Source organism: Symphalangus syndactylus, chromosome 12 (genome assembly GCF_028878055.3).
Source record: "Symphalangus syndactylus isolate Jambi chromosome 12, NHGRI_mSymSyn1-v2.1_pri, whole genome shotgun sequence".
Lineage (NCBI taxonomy): Eukaryota > Metazoa > Chordata > Mammalia > Primates > Hylobatidae > Symphalangus > Symphalangus syndactylus.
Window position 1 is genome coordinate 140,049,063 of NC_072441.2, and position 19,659 is coordinate 140,068,721.

General features: G+C 43.9%; 2 protein-coding genes and 1 pseudogene across 4 annotated transcripts in view; 1 reads left to right on the forward strand and 2 right to left on the reverse strand.

Moving 5' to 3' along the window:
• Positions 1-19,342, forward strand: part of SNIP1 (Smad nuclear interacting protein 1) — a 21,748-nt gene extending 2,406 nt beyond the window's left edge. For all 3 annotated transcript variants that reach the window (XM_055254659.2, XM_055254658.2, XM_055254657.2), the window contains exons 2-5: positions 2,291-2,515; positions 4,089-4,191; positions 16,333-16,931; positions 17,876-19,342. In XM_055254659.2, the coding sequence (XP_055110634.1) occupies positions 2,292-2,515; positions 4,089-4,191; positions 16,333-16,931; positions 17,876-18,140 (1,191 nt within the window). In that variant the 5' untranslated portion in view covers position 2,291 and the 3' untranslated portion in view covers positions 18,141-19,342. The remainder of the gene's footprint in view (positions 1-2,290; positions 2,516-4,088; positions 4,192-16,332; positions 16,932-17,875) is intronic.
• LOC129468843 (small ribosomal subunit protein eS27-like) lies at positions 14-325 on the reverse strand. Its single transcript, XM_055254661.2, has one exon. The coding sequence runs from the start codon at positions 284-286 to the stop codon at positions 32-34; it is 255 nt and encodes an 84-aa protein (XP_055110636.1). The 5' UTR covers positions 287-325; the 3' UTR covers positions 14-31.
• On the reverse strand, positions 8,050-12,255 carry LOC134734591 (ferritin heavy chain-like; annotated as a pseudogene).
• Positions 19,343-19,659: the final 317 nt, after the last annotated feature.

The following is a 19,659-nucleotide window of genomic DNA, read 5'->3' on the forward strand; positions in this document are numbered from 1 at the left end:
TATTTCCCACTCATCTTGATTCAGAGTGCTTTTAGTGCTGCTTCCTCCTGAAGGAACATCCTTCTGTAAGCCTTACTTTTCCTCCTGTAGGCTGGCAGAGGACAGTGGAGCAGCCAACACACAAAACTGCCGTTTGTGCATGGCTAAAGATTGTGGTGATTTTATAGCATCCTGGGCATTTCACATCCATGAAGTAGGAATTGGGGCTCTGCACCAGCCGTTTCTTCTTGTGTTGCCTCTTCTCCTCTTCTGGGGAGGGATGAAGGAGATCCTTTGCGAGAGGCATGTTCTCGTGGGTAGGTCGTCACTGCCAGAAAGGGCTTGTTTTGTTTTTTAAATTGAGACGGAGTCTCGCTCTGTTGCCCAGGCTGAAGTGCAGTGGCGTGACCCCGGCTCACTGCAACCTCCGCCTCCCAGGTTTTCCTGCTTCAGCCTTCCTAGTAGCTGGGACTACAGGCGCGTGCCTCCATGCCCGGCTAAGTTTTCTATTTTTAGTAGAGACGGGGTTTCACCACGTTGGCCAGGCTAGTCTCGAACTCCTGACCTCGTGGTCCGCCTGCCTCGGCCTCCCAAGATGCTGGGATTACAGGCGTGAGCCACCGCGCCCGGCCTGAAGTATTTTTGTAATTACATGGAGAAATGACAATGTAGGAACCGATGGGAAACTTCCCCTTTGCCCCCTGAAGATTCGCTCAAAAATCAGTTCACAAAAGGCAGACTAATTGGAGAAAAGTCATACAAATGTATATAAAATGTATACATGGGGAGAATCACAGCGTGATTACCCACCCCAAAAAGGGTTCAGAAGCTTATATACCCTCCTGGTAAAACAGGTTTATGAGGGTGGGAGAAGAAGGAATTCTGTTCAGGGATTACTAGGCAGAATGAATGAATAAGGGAACAGATAAATTTGTAAACAGTTTTTTGTTGTTTTTTTGTTTTGGTTTGGTTTTTTTGAAGACAGGGTCTCACTCTGTAGCCCTGGCTGGAGTGCAGTGGTGCCATCACGGCTCACTGCAGCCTCCAACTCCTGGGCTCAAGCGATCCTCCTGTCTCTGCTGGGAACACAGGCACGAGCCACCAGCCCCTGCCAAATTTAATTTTTTTTAAGAGACAGAGTCTTGCTATGTTGGGCAGGTTGGTCTCGAACTCCTGGCTTCAAGCGATTTTCCTGCCTTGGCCTCCCAAAGCGCTGGAATTACAGGCTGCAGCCACCGTGCTCGGTTGTAAATAGCTACTTCTGCAGTATAAGGGTCTCTGGTCAGGTGTGATTACATTCTTGGGAGGAGAAGAAAGAAACAATTATTCCTTTTGGTAGTCTGGATCTTAGGCAGATAAAGGCCTGTGCTTTGGGAGAGATGGTGGGCACTGGAAAGGAACATTGAGGCTTCTTCAGTTCAGCATGTCAGTGCGCCATATTTTGGAGTTTCGGTTTCTGAGCCCCAACAGCATTGCAGAAAGTTCAGGAAATAGAAGAGGAAAAGCTAATGATTTGCCCATGGGTTATCATTTCTGATTGCATTTCCATTTCTTCCTCCCTTCTGTTTCCAAATGTAAATATAATTATAGTTTGCGCACAATTTTGTATCCTGCTTTATCGTTAGCAAGTCAGGGTTTTTAAAGTTTGTAAATGGTTTACTAATGGCCACATAACACCCATTAATTTGACTAACTTCCCTACTGCTGGGTATTTACATTGTTTCCACGTTTTGTAATTACTAATAATGTGGCAACGAACAGCCTTGAGAGGTTTGCTTTTTCCCAGTTTTTTTTGTTGTTGTTTGTTTGTTTGTTTTTGAGACATCTCGCCGCTCTGTCGCCCAGGCTGGAGTGCAGTGGTGTGATCCCTGCTCACTGCAACCTCCACCTCCCGGTTCACGTGATTCACTTGCCTCAGCCTCCCGAATAGCTGGCATTACAGGTGTGCGCCACCAAGCCCAGCTAATTTTTGTATTTTTAGTAGAGACAGGGTTGTGCCATGTTGGCCAGGCTGTTCTCTAACTCCTGACCTTAGGTGATCCGCCAGCCTCGGCCTCCCAAAGTTCTGGGATTACAGGCGCGAGCCACCACGCCCAGCCAGAATTTTGTTTTTGAAACTTGAAACTCCCGCCATCCAAGCCGGTCACTGTGGCCACGCCCACTAGGGAGTAGTCACGTGTTTAATCTCTGCCGCGAGGATTTCTGGGAGCCTGGGCACCCCGGAAGCGGAAGTCCAGGCGTCAAACTCGTCATTTCCTTCAGCTAGAGGAGCTCAAACAATCTGTTTTCTTTCGCTCAACCAAAATCACAGAATGAAGGCGGTGAAGAGCGAACGGGAGCGAGGGAGCCGGCGAAGACACCGGGAGGGGGACGTGGTGCTGCCGGCGGGGGTGGTGGTGAAGCAGGAGCGTCTCAGCCCAGAAGTCGCACCTCCCGCCCACCGCCGTCCGGACCACTCCGGCGGTAGCCCGTCTCCGCCGGACAGCGAGCTGGCCCGCCAGGGCCACCGCGGGAACCGAGCTCGAGGAGTTAGCCGGTAAGTGGCGGAGCAGCCCAGGATGGACGTTGGGTTGGGCTCATTCAGAAAGACGGGCAGAGCTAGCGTCCGAAACAGGTTTTGAATGCTGGGCGCAGCAGCCTGGACTTAATCCTGAGGGGCTGTTGAGAGTGATCCAGTCATGCTTGTGTTATGCTTGCTCTGTCACTTGCATTATAGCTCGGTGTTCAGTGCCTAATGACTAACCGGCAGGATCCCACTCCTTCATTCTTGTGTCCCTAGCACTTCAAAGAGTGGCCCAACAGATAGCGCGGATAATCTGTTAAATTGGATTGAGATTTTCCCCATCCCGCCCACAAATGGAGTGTGGGCGTTGTCTTTCCAGTTACCTGCCAGAAAGGTTTTCACATCGAGGTCTAGGCGAGCTACCTAACTTAAACTGGAAAAAAAAAAAAAAAGGTTGCTTCTTGTTAGACTCATTTATTTATGCATTCATTCACCATAGTTTTACTGAGTGCCTATTAAGTGTTAAAGACTGCCCTAGGTATTGGGGCTGCAAGGGTGATTCAGTTAGTTGATCTTCACCGGTGCCAAGTTGGCCATGCTCTAACCCTGAGACGTGATAAAAAAATAAATAAAATAGTTTCAGTTAGAAACAAGTATTATTGATAAATTAAAACAGTAATGTGATAGTGAGAGATTGGAGAGAAGAGGGAGGAGGCCTCTCTAAAGAGGTGCCATTTGAGCCCAGACCTGACTGATAAGAATGATCCAACCTCTTAAAGATCCAGGCAGAGGAAACAACATCTGCAAAGAACTTGAAGTAGAATGAATTATGATTGAAATGGGAAAAAGCCAGTGTCGGTGGATTATAGTGGTCAAGAAGGTGGGTGGTAGGAATGAGATGGCACAGGGAGGAAGTAGAACCACAGGATGGAGGGATTGTTATTGATGGTAGGGGTGTTGGTAGTGAGGGATAAAGAGTCAAGGATGATTTCCGGATGGTGATGCCAATTAGCGAGATGGCAAGGAGTAGGAGAGGAAAGGTTTTTGAAGGGTTGGGAATTAAGAGTTACGTTACCGGCCGGGCGCGGTGGCTCACGCCTGTAATCCCAGCACTTTGGGAGGCCGAGGAGGGCGGATCACAAGGTCAGGAGATCGAGACCATTCTGGCTAACACGGTGAAATCCCGTCTCTACTAAAAATAGAAAAAATTAGCCGGGCGTGCTGGTGGGCACCTGTAGTCCCAGCTACACGGGAGGCTGAGGCAGGAGAATGGCGTGAGCCCGAGAGTCGGAGCTTGCAGTGAGCCGAGATCACACCACTGTACTCCAGCCTGGGCGACAGAGCGAGACTCCGTCTCAAAAAAAAAAAAAAAAAAAAGAGTTATGTTACCTAAGTGAGAAGGTTCAGTAGACAGTTGTCTATGTGAGTATGGAATGCAAGGGCGATGTTAGGGCTAGGAAAGTGAACCTCGTGACTCCTTTAATGTGACCGGCAGAGACCTTCACAAATGCGGTGTTTGTGTTAGTAGGTAAGCCTGATACTGGAAGCTAATTTTTATGGGGGAAGGGAAATTGTGATAAAATCCTGTGTACCATGCTCTGTATAGGTCCCCACCCAAAAAGAAAAACAAGTCCTCAGGGAGAAGAAGCAAGTCTCCTCGGAGTAAGAGAAACCGAAGTCTTCACCACTCAACAGTCAAAGTGAAGCAGGTAAGTGGATTGGGGTGTTTTGATGTTGGGTCCAAATTGGGAGCCTTTTCCTATCACAGCTAAAGAGGACTGTGTGTGTGTGTGGTGTGTGTGTGTGCACGTGTGCACGCACACTCGCCTACATCTCTACCTTTACCTTCAGTGGGCTTTTCTGAAAACTGGGTGTATTTCTTTTTTCTGCTTGTTTGCTTAAATTGAACTTTTTATTTTGAGATTATTGTTGGTTTACATGCAGTTGTCAGAAATAATTCAGGGAGATATACTCTCCCTGGTTTCTCGCAGTGGTAACATCTATTCATAACAGAACTGGTACAATATCATCAGAATATTGACATCGATACAGTCAAGATAACATTTCCTTCACCGCAAGGAATACCTCGTGTTGTCCTTTTGTAGCCAAACCCACTTATCTCCCACTTTTATCCTTCCTTAACTTCTGTCAACTTCTAATCTGTTCTTCATTTCTATAATTTTGTCGTTTCAGGAATGTTATGTAAATAGAATCGTACAGTATGTAACCTTTAGGATTGTCTTTTCTCACTCAGCAGAATCCTTTGGAGATTGATTCGGGTTGCAGCTCTCAGGAGTTGGTTCCATTTCATTGCTGAGTGGTGTCCAAATGGCATGGATTTAGTCTCTTACTCGTTAAAGAACATCCGGGTTGTTTCCATTTTTTTGGCTATTAAACATAAAGCAGCTATATAGACATCTGTGTACAGGTTTTTATGTGAACATAAGAGTTCATTTCTCTGGGATAAATGCTCAGGAGTACAATTGCTGGATTGTACAGTAGTTGCAGGTTTAATTCTTTTAAGAAATTGCCAGACTGTTTTCCAGAGTGGCTGTATTGGTTTACTAGGGCCACCATAATGAAATACCATAGAGTAGGTGGCTTAAACAACAGAAGTTCATTTTCTTGTAGTTCTGGGGCTAAAAGTCAAAAATGAGGGTGTTAGCAGGTTTGGAATCTCCTGAAAAAAATCCTCTGTCCTTGGATTGCAGATGGCTACCTCTTTGCTATATCCTCAAATGATCTTTCTTCTGTCCTGGTATCTTTTCTCAGCCATATTGGATTAGGGCCCTACCCTCATTTTAACTTAATCAGCTCTTTAAAGACCTCGTCTCCAAAGAGTTATTAATACATTCTGAGGTACTTGGGTTTGGTACTTCAACATGCTAATTTTGGAGGGTACAATTTAGTCCGTAATAGTGGCTGTACCATTTTATATTCCCACCAGCAATGTATGAATGATCCAGTTTCCCTGTATCTTTATCAGCATTTCAAGTTATCACTTTATTTTAGCCATTCTGATAGGTGTGTAGTGGTATTTCATTGTGATTTTAATTTGCGTTTTCCTTTTTTTTTGAGACAGAGTCTGGCGCTGTCGCCCAGGCTGGAGTGCAGTGGCATGATCTCGGCTCACTGCAACCTCCACCTTCTGAGTTCAAATGATTCTCCTGCCTCAGCTTCCCGTAATTTGCATTTTCCTAATGGCTTATGTTATTGGACATCTTTTCTTTGTGTGTGTGTGTGTATGAGTGTGTGAGTGTGTGTCACCCGGACTGGAGTGCAACGGCGTGATCTTGGCTCACTGCAATCTCCCCTTCCCAGGTTCAAGTGGTTCTCCTGCCTCAGCCTCCCGAGTAGCTGGGATTACAGATGCCCACCACCACACCCAGCTAATTTTTTGTATTTTTAGTACAGATGGGGTTTCACTATGTTGGCCAGGCTGGTCTCGAACTTCTGACCTCGTGATCTGCCTGCCTCAGCCTCCTGAAGTGCTGGGATTACAAGCGTGAGCCACCACACCCAGCCTTGGACGTCTTTTCATGTGCTTATTTGCAATCTGTATGTATCTTCTCAGGTGCAATGTCTCATGTCTTTTGCCTGTTTTCTTTTTTCTTTTTTTTCTTTCTTATTTTTTGAGATGGAGTTTCACTCTTGTTGCCCTGGCTAGAGTGTAATGGCGCGATCTCAGCTCATTGCAACCTCAGTCTCCCAGGTTCAAGGGATTCTTCTGCCTCAGCCTCCCAAGTAGCTGAGATTACAGGCTCGTGTCACCATGCCCAGCTAATTTTTGTATTTTTAGTAGAGATGGAGTTTCGTCATGTTGACCAGGCTGGTCTTGAACTCCTGACCTCAGGTGATCCACCCGCCTCAGCCTCCCAAAGTGCTGGGATTACAGCAAAGTGAGCCACTGTGCCCGGCTGTCTTTTGCCTGTTTTCTAATACTATTATTTGCTTTTTTACTGTTTAGTTTTTAAGAATTCTTTTTATATATACTAGTCCTTTTGGGATATATGGTTTACAAATATTTTTTCCCAGTCTGTAGCTGTCTTCATTTTCTTAACAGGGTTTATCTCAGAGCAAAAGTTTTTAATTTCAATGAAGTCCAGCCTATCTGTTTTTCCTTTTATGGATTGTGCTTTTGATGTCATGGCTAAGAGCTTTTTGCCTAGCCCTAGATCTCCGAAATTTTCTCCTAAATTTTTTTTCCTAAAAGTCCGTGATCTGCTTTCAGTTTCTTTTCAGGGTTTTTTTTTTTTTTTTTTTTTTGCTTGTGAATGTCCACTTGCATCAACACCATTTGTTGAAAAGACCATCTTTCCTCCACTGAATTACTTTTGCTCTTTTGTCAAAAATCAGCTGGGCATATTTGTGTGGGTCTATTTCTGGGATCTCGGTTCTGTTCCATTCGTCAGTGTCTGTCATTCTGCCAATACCACACAGTCTTGATTACTATAGCTATATAATAAGTCTAGAAATTGTATGGACTGATTTCTCCCATTGTATTCTTCTTTATAAAAATTGCTTTAGCGATTCAGCTTCTTTTGTCATCCATGTAAGTTTTAGAACAATCTTGTCTCTATTTTTAAAAAGTCTGGGTCGGTCACAGTGACTCATGCCTGTAATCCCAACACTTTGGGAGGCTGAGGTGGGCAGATCACTTGAGCTGAGGAGCTCCAGACCAGCCTGGCCAACATGGTGAAACCTTGTCTCTACTAAAAATACAAAAATGAGTTGGGTGTAGTGGCATTGCCTGTGGTCCCAGCTACTCAGGAGGCTGAGGTTGGAGATTACTTGAGCCTAGGAGGTTGAGGCTGCAGTGAACAGTGATCACACCACTGCACTCCAGCCTGGGCGACAGACTGAGATCCAAAAGAAAAGTCTTGGTAGGATTTTGATAGGATTTGTGTTAAACTGGTGTTTGGGGGCAATAATTGACTTTTTACTATGTTAAATCTTCTAATCCATGAACATTGTGTATCTCCCCTTTTATTTAGGTCATCTTTGATATCTTTTATCAGTGGTTGTAGTTTTCAGCATATAAATCCTATATATATTTGTTTGTGGAATGATTATAAAGGGTATTTTAAATGGGTGTCCACATGTTCATTGTTACTATATAGAAATATAATTCATTTTTGTGTGTTTATCTGAATCCTATATCCTTGCTGAACTAATGTATTCTAGCTTTTTTTTTTTTTTTGGATTACTTGGGATTTTCTACATAGACAATCGTATCTACAAATAGGGACAGTTTTATTTCTTCCTTTACAATCTGTATGCATTTTATTTCCTTTTGTTGTTTGCATTAGTCCGTTTGCATGCTGTTGATAAAGACCTACCCAAGACCTGGCAATTTACAAAAGAAAGAGGTTTAATGGACTTACAGTTCCATGTGGCTGGAGAGGCCTCACAATCATGGTGGGAAGCAAGGAGGAGCAAATCACACAGGGATGGCATCAGGCAAAGAGAGATAAAAGAGTAATGAGAGCAGACACTCTTGCCTTATTTTCAATTTTGAGGGATGAGAATTCAGTCGTCTTTTTTTTTTTTTTTTTTTTTTTGAGACGGAGTCTCGGTTCTGTTGCCCAGGCTGGAGTGGCGCAATCTCTGCTCACTGCAGCCTCCGCCTCTTGGGTTCAAGGGATTCTCCTGCCTCAGCCTCCCAAGTAACTGGGATTAGAGTATGGGCTGATCACAGTGGCTCATGCCTGTAATCCCAGCACTTTGGGAGGCTGAGGTGAGTGGATCACCTGAGGTCAGGAGACCAGCCTGGCCAACATGGTGAAACCTTGTCTCTACTAAAAATGCAAAAATTAGCTGGGTGTGATGGTGGGTGCCTGTAATCCCAGCTACTTGGGAGGCTGAGGCAGGAGAATCACTTGAACCTGGGAGGCGAGGATTACAGTGAGCCAAGATTGCACCACTGCACTCCAGCCTGGGTGACAGAGCAAGACTCTGTTTTAAAAAAGAAAGCAAATTTTAAAAGACAAATAAAAAACAGTATAACAACTATTTATATAGCATTTACATTGTACTAGGTATTATAAATAACCTAGTGATGATTTAAAATACACAGGAGGATATTCACAGATTTTTATATAAGGAACTTGAGCATCCTGAGATATCTTTTTTTTTTTTTTTTTTTTGATATGGAGTCTTGCTGTGTCACCCAGGCTAGAGTGCAGTGGTGCGATCTCGGCTCGCTGCAAGCTCCACCTCCCGGGGTTCACGCCATTCTCAGCCTCCTGAGTAGCTGGGACTACAGGCACCTGCCACCATGCCCAGCTAATTTTTTTGGCTTTTTTTTTTAGTAGAGACAGGGTTTCACTCTGTTAGCCAGGATGGTCTCCATCTCCTGACCTCATAATCCACCCGCCTCGGCCTCCCAAAGTGCTAGGATTACAGGCATGAGTCACTGCACCTGGCCCTGAGATAATCTTTTTTTATCCACTGGGGATCCTGGAACCAATCTCTTGAGGATACCAAATGATTATTCTTTTCTCAACCTCTGAACCACCATTTTGTGTTTTGTTGTTGTTGTTGTTTGTTTGTTTGGTGAAGTGTTGCTCTGTTGCCCAGGCTGGAGTGCAGTAGTGTGATCTTGGCTCACTGCAGTCTCTGCCTCCTGGGTTCAAGTGATTCTCGTGCCTCAACCTCCCCAGTAGCTAGGATTACAGGCACGTGCCACCATGCCTGGCTAATTTTTGTATTTTTACTAGAGACAGGGTTTCACCGTGTTGGCCAGGCTGGTCTCAAACTCCTGACCTCAAGTGATCCACCTGCCTCAGCCTCCCAAAGTGCTGGGATTACAGATATGAACCACCGTGCCCAACTGAACCACCATTTTTGAAACAAATGTATTGATTACATGCTCATTGTAATAATACAGAGGTATGTAAAATATAAAATGAGAGTATGGTTTACTTCTCTCATTCCCAAAATTGCACCACCTCCTCAACCAAAAAACCTCTACCTCACTTGCCAGAGGTAATCGCTACGATATAGACTCTCTGTCCATCATCACATGGCCTTCTCCCATGAATCTCTCTGTCTCTTCTCTTCCAAGGTCACCAGTCACGTGGGATTAATGACCCACATTACTCCAGTATGACCTGAATTTATTACATCTGCAGTGACCCTCTTTCTAAATAAGGGGGAGATAAACATTTGAGAGTCATCTGCATATAAGTGTGTGTAAAGTATTAGGATTAGATGAAATTACTAAGGAAATGACTGTAGATAGAAGAACAACCAACAAAGAACTGAATCCAGCGGTGATCCAGTGTGAAGAAATTGCAGTGACATCAGCAAAGAAGACTGGAAAAAAAGAGAAGCAAGAGAATCTGGTAACTTGAAGCCATTAGAAGGAAGTGTGTTGAGGATAGAGTGATTAACTCTGTTAGATGCTGCTGATAGTTAAGTGAAATGAAAACTGAGAATTGGCCACTGGATTTAGCAACGTGGAGGTCATTGGTGATCTTGACCAGCAATTTTAGTGGAGTAATAATGGTGAGACCTGATTGGAGGGGTTCAAGGGAAGACAGAGGAGAGGAACTGGGAACTGAATTTTTAAAAACAATACTTTCTCTTTCTTTCTTTCTCCCTCTCTTTTTTTTTTGAGACAGTCTCACTCCATCACCCAGGCTGGAGTGCAGTGGTGCAATCTTGGCTCACTGCAACCTCCACCTCTGGGGTTCAAGTGATTCTGCTGCCCCAGCCTCCCAAGTAGCTGGGACTATAGGCACTTGCCACCACATCCAGCTAATTTTTGTATTTTTAGTAGAGATGGGATTTCACCATGTTGGCCAGGCTGGTCTTGAACCCCTGATCTCAAGTGATCCACCCACCTTGGCCTCCCAAAGTGCTAGAATTACAGACATAAGCCACCACACCCGGCCGTTATGGCTCATTATAATGACTCTTAATAAGGGATAAAGGACATGATGAGATTAGTCCTGGTGAACTCAAGGCTGATAGCAGTGGCAAGCTTGTAAATGTTTTGGAGTAGGAAGGGTGGTTGTCTGAGGCTCTCTCTTGATGCATGTCTGTGCTAGGCTAGGAAGTCTAGAAAAACTGAGTCCCACTCTGAGCAAGCAGGCCCTCACTTGAGCCCTGTGTATGGCAGGGAGCAGGGGAGGAGGTCTTAGTCCCAGTGCTTCCACTTTTAGGTTATTGCAAATAATGCTGCAATGAACATGGGTGCTCAAGTATCTATTTGAGACCCTGCTTTCATTTGTTTGGGATATCCAGAAATGGGATTGCTGGATCATATGGTGATTCTATTTTTTAATTTTTGGTGGAACCACTGTACTGTTTTCTGCACTAACTATACCATTTTACATTCCCACCAGCAGTGTACAAGGGTTCTGATTTTTCCACATCTTTGCCAATACTTGTTATTTTCAGTTTTTTTGATAGTAGCCATCCTAATGGGTGTGAAGTCACCTAAATTTTTATTTTTTAATTTTATTTTTATTATTATTTTTAGAGAGGGCCGGCGGGGGGGGGTCTCACTATGTTACCCAGGCTGGTCTTGAACTCCTGGACTCAAATGATCCACCCGCCTCGGTCTTCCAAAGTGTTGGGATTACAGGTGGGAGCCACCGCGTCCTGCCTGCATAATCATTTTTATTATTATTATGTATTTTTTAAATTAGGGGCCATGCTAATTTTTGTATCATTCTAATTTTCTGCCTAATCATTTTGAAAGTCCCTTACTGCTCTCTGTTTTAAAAATTTTAACCTTAATTATCTGTAAACATTTTTGTACCTTACCTAGTCCATAACAAGAAGTTTTTTTTGTTTTTTTTTTTTTTTTGGCAGGGGCAAGGGGGTACCAAATTTCCTTATTTGAAGGAATGGTACAAATCAACTTAAGTGGATGTTTTGGTACAACTTACAGAAAAGGTAAAGGAGACCCCCAACATGCATGCACTGCCTTGGCGACCAGGGAAGTCACCCCATGGCTATGGGGAAATTAGCCTAAGGCTTAGCTTTCATTATCACTGTCTCCCGGGGTGTGCTTGTAAGAGAGATATTCTGCCAAGCCAGATTCGGGTGCCCTCATCTTGCGCAAGTTGGTCACGTGGTCACCCAATTCTTTGATGGATTTCACCTGCTCATTCAGGTAATGTGTTTCAATGAAGTCACACAAATGGGGGTAATTTTGTTGGTGGCCAGTTTGTGCAGTTCCAGTAGTGAGTGATTCCCAGGTTTTTCCAAATGTAATGCACGCTCCATCGCATTCAGCCCGCTCTCCCAGTCATCATGGTCTGTTTTCTTGACATCCCAAAGGAAGATTCAGCCACCTCATTGGTTCTGCAGCTTCATCAGTTTCTTGGTGTGTTGCCTTTCCTCATGAGATTGGTGAAGAAAGTATTTGGCAAAGTTCTTCAAAGCCACATCATCGCGGTCAAAGTAGTAAGACATGGACAGGTAGATGTAGGAGGCGCAGAGCTCCATGTTGATGTGGCGGTTGATGGCGGTTGATGGTGGTAGTTCTGGCACACCTGCGAGGGGGACGCACGGTCGTCATGGTGATGGCGGCGGTGGCTGCACGGCGCTGGAGTGGTGGCAGGGGCCTTGTGACAGTCAGAGGGCCCAGTGAAGAGGTAACAGAGGGCTAGCTAGCTATGGGCGGCCAGCCAGGGTGGGGTACGAGTGCCCAGTTCCGTCCAAGCACTGTTGAACCAGGAAACTCCGGGGACTTTCCGCAAAGAACGTCTCATTTTTTTCTTTTTGAAACAAAAAAACACAACAACAACATTTTTGTACATGAATGAAGTCCTTGGGGATCTACATCTATAAGACTTGTTTCTTTCTTTTCTTTCTTTCTTTTTTTTTTTTTTTTTTTTTTGAGACGGAGTCTCATTCTGTCACCCAGGCTGGAGTGCAGTGGCGTGATCTTGGCTCACTGCAATGTCCACCCTCCGAGTTCAAGTGATTCTCCTGCCTCAGCCTCCCAAGTAGCTGGGATTACAGGTGCCTGCCACCGCGCCCGGCTAATTTTTTGTATTTTTAGTAGAGACGGGGTTTCACCATCTTGGCCAGGCTGGGCTTGAACTCCTGACCTCGTGATCCACCCTCCTCGGCCTCCCAAAGTGCTGGGATTACAGGCATGAGCCACTTCGCCCAGCCTCTTTTTTCTTTTTTTTTTTTTTTTTTTTGAGACGGAGTCTCTCTTTGTCATTCAGGCTACAATGCAGTGGCGCCATCTCTGTTCACTGCAACCTCCACTTCTGGGTTCAAGCGATTCTCCTGCCTCAGCCTCCCGAGTAGCTGGGATTACAGGCATGCGCTACCACACCTGGCTAATTTTTGTATTTTTAGTAGAGACGGTTTCACCGTGTTCACCAGGCTGGTCTTGAACTCCTGACTGACCTCAAGTGACTCGCCCCCCTTGCCCTCCCAAAGTGCTGGGATTACAGGCGTGAGCCACCATGCCCAGCCCATAAGACTTGTTTCTGCTGCCTCTTATGCTCAGTGGCTTGTTTCCGTTTCCTTGTGTGTGCCTAGTGTTCTTTAGTATTTGAGCTCATGCTTAGGGCTCAAATCTTTTTTTTTTTTTACCCCCCTTTGGAGATTTTTTTCTCATTGGAGATTTTGCCTTGCTTATTGAGAGCCCAACAATGCATTAAAAATTTAATAAGTATCTAGTTAAATTATAGTGGGGACATCTCTCCAAGTAGCTCATCTGCCAAGTCTATATACAGAAATATCTGGGCCGGGCGCGGTGGCTCACGCTTGTAATCCCAGCACTTTGGGAGGCCGAGGCGGGCGGATCACGAGGTCAGGAGATCGAGACCACGGTGAAACCCCGTCTCTACTAAAAATACAAAAAATTAGCCGGGCGTGGTGGCGGGCGCCTGTATTCCCAGCTACTCGGAGAGGCTGAGGCAGGAGAATGGCGTGAACCCGGGAGGCGGAGGTTGCAGTGAGCCGAGATCGCGCCACTGCACTCCAGCCTGGGTGACAGAGCGAGACTCCGTCTCAAAAAAAAAAAAAAAAAAAAAAGAAATATCTGGTCTTACTGTGAAACTTGCCCCTTCTCTTTTTTTCCCTCCCATTTAACAATATATTAGATATCTTCCTATGGCATTATCTCATTCTTTTTCATGGCTGTGAAGTATTCCTTTGTATGAATAGATAATAATTTAACCATTCTACCATTGCAGGACATTAGGTTGTTTCCAGTTTTTTTTTTTTAATTACGAAATTACAGTAAACGCATTCATATGTATGTCTTTGTGCGTTTCTGCTAGTATTTCTGTAGGATTGATTTCTATAAGTGGCATTAGTGGTTGATGAGATTTTGATTAAATACTGTCAAATTGACCTAAATAGGCTATGCTAGTTTATACCTGTACCAGCAGTGGCTGAAAATACCCATTTAACTGTACCTTCTTTTTTGACTCTAGGTATTATTGATCTTTTTAATTTTACTAATCAAAGAGAAAATTCCTATTTCTTTTAGAATTTGATGCTTTGGTTATTAGGGTAAGCATATCTTCATGTATTTATTGGACATATATTTCTTTTTTTTTTTTTTTTTTTTTTTCGAGACAGGGTCTCTGTTGCCCAGGCTGGACTGCAGTGGTATGATCATAGCTCACTTCAGCCTCGACTTCCTGGGCTCAAGTGATCATCCCACCTCAAATTCCGAAATAGCTGAGATTACAGGTGCACGCTGTCATGCCTAGCTAATTTTTGTATTTTTTGTAGTAATGGGGTTTTGCGATGTTGCCCTGAGCTTAAGCAGTTCTCCTGCCTTGGCTTCCCAAAGTGCTGGGATTACAGGCGTGACCCACTGTGCCCGGCCCTTGGACATTTATTTCTTCTGAAAATTGTTCATTTTTCTTTTCTTTTTTTGTTTTTAGACAGAGTCTTGCTCTGTCATCCAGGCTGGAGTGCAGTGGTGGAATCTCGGCTCACTGCAATCTCTGCCTCCCAGGCTCAAGCGATCCTCCCACCTCAGCCTTCCGAGTAGCTGGGACTACAGGCATGCACCACTATGCCCAGCTAATTTTTGTATCTTTAGTAGAGACAGGGTTTCGCCATGTTGCCCAGGCTGGTCTCAAATTCCTGGGCTCAAGCGATCCATCGCCTTGGCCTCCCAAAGTGCTGGGATTACAAGTGTGAGCCACTGGCACCTGGCCATTTATCAGTTTCTCTATTGAGTTGTTTCTTATTGATATATTAATATGCAGTAGTCTCCCCTTATCTGTAGTTTCACTTTCTGCATCTGAAAATATTAAATGGAAAACTCCAGAAAAAAACAACTCATAAAATTTAAATTGGTCACTATCCTGAGTCACTTGGTGTAAACTTCTGCTGTCCCACCAGGAACATGAATCCTTCCTTTGTCTGGTGTATCTGTGCTGTATGTGCTACCTGCCTGTCCATCACTTAGTAGCCATCCTGATTTTCAGAAAACTGTTGCAGTTTGCAGTGCTTGGATTCAAGTAACCTTTATTTTATTTAGTAGTGGCCCCAAAGTGCAATAGTAGTGATTTTGGCAATTAGGAATGCTAAAGAGAAGCTGTAAAGTGCTTTCATTAAACAAAAAGTTGAAAGTTCTCAAATTAAAAAAAAAACTTTTCAAATCATATATTGAAGTTGCTAAGATCGATAGTAAGAATGAATCTTCTATTGTGAAATTGTGGAGAAGGAAAAAGAAATTCATGCTAGTTTTGCTGTTGTACCTCATACTGTAAAAGTTATAGCCACAGTTCACAAGTGCTTAGTTAAGATGGAAAAGGCATTACATTTATGGGTGGAAGACGTGAACAGAAATGTGTTGCATTTGATGGCAGTCAGGTTCGGTACTATCCGTGGTTTCAGCCATCCACCATACTTAAAATGTATCCCCCTGGGACTACTGTATAGTTTGTGTTGCAAACATTTTCTACCAGGCTGATTTTTTTTTTTTTTTTTTTGAGAAGGAGTTTCACTCTTGTTGCTCCGGCTACAGTGTAATGGCACGATCTCGGCTCACTGCAACCTCTGCCTCCCAGGTTCAAGCGATTCTCCTGCCTCCGCCTCCTGAGTAGCTGGGATTACAGGCATGTGCCACCACACCTGGCTAATTTTGTATTTTTAGTAGAGACAGGGTTTCACCATGTTGGTCAGGCTGGTCTGGAACTCCTGACCTCAGGTGATCCACCTGCCTCGGCCTCCCAAAGTGCTAGGATTATAGGCTTGAGCCACCATGCCTGGCCTAGGCTGATATTCAATGCTGTCTTTTTCAAGAAATCATGGTATGTTTCTCCATTTCTTCAGATCTTTAAAAAACATCTATTTTAATGAATTTTTACAGATTTCTTCTTATATGTCTTTCATGTTTCTTAAGTTTATTCCTAGGTATTGAATTTTTTTTTTTAAACTGTGGAAGTAGGATTAAAAAACTTACTATTATATTTTCATTTTTGGCATGAGAGAAAGCTAGTTTCTTTCTTTACATATCTTGTACCTGACTACTTAACTCTTAGTTCTATTTTCTGTATATTCTTCCCTGTAAGTTTGCCCATAGTTAGCTTTGTTCTGAAAAGGAGGGGATTATTTTTCCTTCTCCTTTCTGGACTTAAAAAATAGTCTTTTGTTTTTAGGGCTCTGGACCTGGACTTGTGCTATTAGGGCTATAGTTGAATAGCAGCATGGGATATCACCTTTGTAGCCTTGCAAGGGAACATAACCACCAGACATAATCTTATTTCTGTGGGAAATGTTGTTCTAAATGCCAAAGTCCAAATTACAAAAGACTTTTTGAATGCACTTCGTTCAAAAAGAACAAGATTTGAGCTGCCTTTAGATTGGGCATCGCGTTTAAATTGCGGAATCTGTTTGAATTTCAGGAGCGCGAGGACCATCCCCGGAGAGGACGGGAGGATCGGCAGCACAGGGAACCATCGGAACAGGAACACAGGAGAGCTAGGAACAGTGACCGGGACAGACACCGGGGCCATTCCCACCAAAGGAGAACATCTAATGAGAGGCCTGGGAGTGGGCAGGGTCAGGGACGGGATCGAGACACTCAGAACCTGCAGGCTCAGGAAGAAGAGCGGGAGTTTTATAATGCCAGGCGACGGGAGCATCGCCAGAGGAATGATGTTGGTGGTGGTGGCAGTGAGTCTCAGGAGTTGGTTCCTCGGCCTGGTGGCAACAACAAAGAAAAAGAGGTGCCCGCTAAAGAAAAACCAAGCTTTGAACTTTCTGGGGCACTTCTTGAGGACACCAACACTTTCCGGGGTGTAGTCATTAAATATAGTGAGCCCCCAGAAGCACGTATCCCCAAAAAACGGTGGCGTCTCTACCCATTTAAAAATGATGAGGTGCTTCCAGTCATGTACATACATCGACAGAGTGCGTACCTACTGGGTCGACACCGCCGCATTGCAGACATTCCAATCGATCACCCGTCTTGTTCAAAGCAGCATGCAGTCTTTCAATATCGGTAAGTAACATGGAGGAAGAAACTAATGTGAGCAGAAACAATTGCTCCTTTAGTTAGGATTACTAAGATTTTTGTTCATGTTTATGCAGGAGAATCCCATACCCCTCATATCTTATCTAAAGAGTATTGTTAATCTAACCGCCCTTTAAATAATTGCTTACATATTTATAAGAACATTAAGCTTTTAATCTATTTTTTATTTTTTTTGTGATAAGGTCTCACTCTGTCACCCAGTCTAGAGTGCAGTGGAGCAAACACAGCTCACTCAGCGGCAACCTCCTAGGCTCAAATGATTGTCTCCCACCTCGGCCTCCTGAGTAACTAGGACCACAGGCGTGTGCCTCTGTGCCCAGCTAATTTTGAAACTGGATCTTGATAGCTTGCATGGGACATCTGTGATGATTCTCACAACAATCTTGTGAGAAGGATAGGACAGATTTTTTGTTTTTTTGAGATGGAGTCTCGTTCTGTGCCCAGGCTGGAGTGCAGTGGCGTGATCTCAACTCACTGCAACCTCTGCATCCTGAGTTCAAGCGATTCCCCTGCCTCAGCCTCCCGAGCAGCTGAGAGTACAGGCGCACATCAGCACACCCAGCTAATTTTTGTATTTTTAGTAGAGACGGGGTTTCATTGTATTGGCCAGGCTGGTCTCGAACTCCTGACCTCATGATCTGCCTGCCTTGGCCTTCCAAAGTGCTGAGATTACAGGTGTGAGCCACTGTGGCTGGCCCATTCTCACCTTTTCTACTAAGTATATTTAAATTTCCAATTTTCCTTCCCAGGGCCATGCTTTCCCCCTTGATTTCTTTGATTCCCTAGAATTTTAACTTGAATTGTGCTCCAGGTTATTTACATCATATAGGCTATCTTAGCAAAGAGCTTTAGAGAAGCTGGATGATCTGAGGCAGAAGTTTGCTCACAGGTTTCTAACTTTTCTCTGCTAGGCTTGTGGAATACACCCGTGCTGATGGCACAGTTGGCCGAAGAGTGAAGCCCTACATCATTGACCTTGGCTCAGGCAATGGAACCTTCTTAAACAACAAACGTATTGAGCCACAGAGATACTATGAACTAAAAGAAAAGGATGTACTCAAATTTGGATTCAGTAGCAGAGAATACGTCTTGCTCCATGAGTCGTCGGACACTTCTGAAATAGACAGGAAAGACGACGAGGATGAGGAGGAGGAGGAAGAAGTGTCTGACAGCTAGCAAACTGAGAACCCAAACTACTGAGACATGTTTTCCTTCTTGGAAGGCTTTGATTGACTCAGAGAGCACTATGGTGGTGGGTCCGGCACTACGGTGCTCTCTGTAATGCCTCTTATTGCCTTAAGTCTTTCCTCTGTTGCTGACCAGATTGTGTTACCATTTGAATACACTGACTAATGTTTGTTAAACTTTTTCTGTGGCACCTTGGCCACATGCCTGCAGGCATTTGTTTTCAGAACAGTCTCACCAATTACAACACACCGTGTTTTAGTAGAAGTGTAGTGGTTTTAGTTGGTGCTTTCAGAACTGCTGCCTAGGAAACTATAAACCCTTGGTTAAGGGGAAATCATGGCTTGTTCTCTTTGTACAGTTACTTTATTTATATAGATGTTAAGCTTTGTGGACCAGGTGTTTTTCTTTTGGGGCAAACCCCTGAGCAGAGAATCTTACTAGGCTTTGGTTATCACCAAAACAACCTCCAGTATATACCAAAGCTTTGACCTGGTTGAGCTCTTGAGCTTAGAAGTTGATTTTGCACTTATTTTTTGGGGGGTGGGAATGTACTGCAGTCAGTAAACATTATTGACTGTTTAACTTAAACAGATGCTTTATGGCACCTGCTCAAGCCCGTGACTGTACAGAAGGATCCTGGTTGCTACCAGTGGGTGCTGATTCAGCATCACAAGTGACTGAAATTGGCCATGGATCTGTTCTTTGTGAAAGAATTCCTGATTTCTCCATGGAGCATGTACATAACAATTTTGATCATATTAACTGTACTTCAGTTTGCATTTTTATTCAAATGTTACCTCTTTTTTTCTTTGAGAAATAAACTGTCACTGATGTGACAGCATTCTTACTTTATTCTAATAACATGTATTCTAAAGCAGGTTGTGTTGTTTACATGTTTCTACACATTTCATCCTTTAAAAAATTGTGGAGAGAGGTTGTATTTACCTTCCCAAGGTTGGAAAGCAGGGGAATTTCCCAGGGTCCTAGTTTTCCACCAGAGGACTATGTGTAAGTAGCAAAGTATTTGCTGCTTACATATAGTGTATATGTATGTATATATGTAAATTGTGTGTTAAAGAGCTGATACTGATTTTCATATGACAATGTCAGGCAAAGGCCTCCCTGCATTTGAAGAGCAGGTTTTCATTTATATGTATTTTTGGGATAAAAAAATAAAATTTGTAAATATAGCCCCATTTCAAAGAGTAATGCTTTCCTAGTGTAGAGGACCTTGTGTTCATAGGTCCATTTGCTGCTAATGGAGCCTTCTGTCAGTACTTCTGAGATAGAAGTAGGCAGCTGTTTTAGAGTGTGGGGCAGGTTATATTGTTGGCCTCCAAGTCAGCGGAATAGCAGATGGTGACATCGAGGTGGGTTGTGGGGAAAGGTGGTGAAGCAGCTCAATCAGTGTTACTAATTGTTCCTCTTGAGTTGAGACTTAGGATACTATTAAATTTGATTGTTTTCCATTGTTTTTATACCGATGTGTGCTCAGCGCTAAAGGTTG

Bases quoted from the DNA above. Each gene is read 5' to 3' on its own strand.
- LOC129468843 (XM_055254661.2), bottom strand. From the start codon at position 286: ATGCCTCTCGCAAAGGATCTCCTTCATCCCTCCCCAGAAGAGGAGAAG.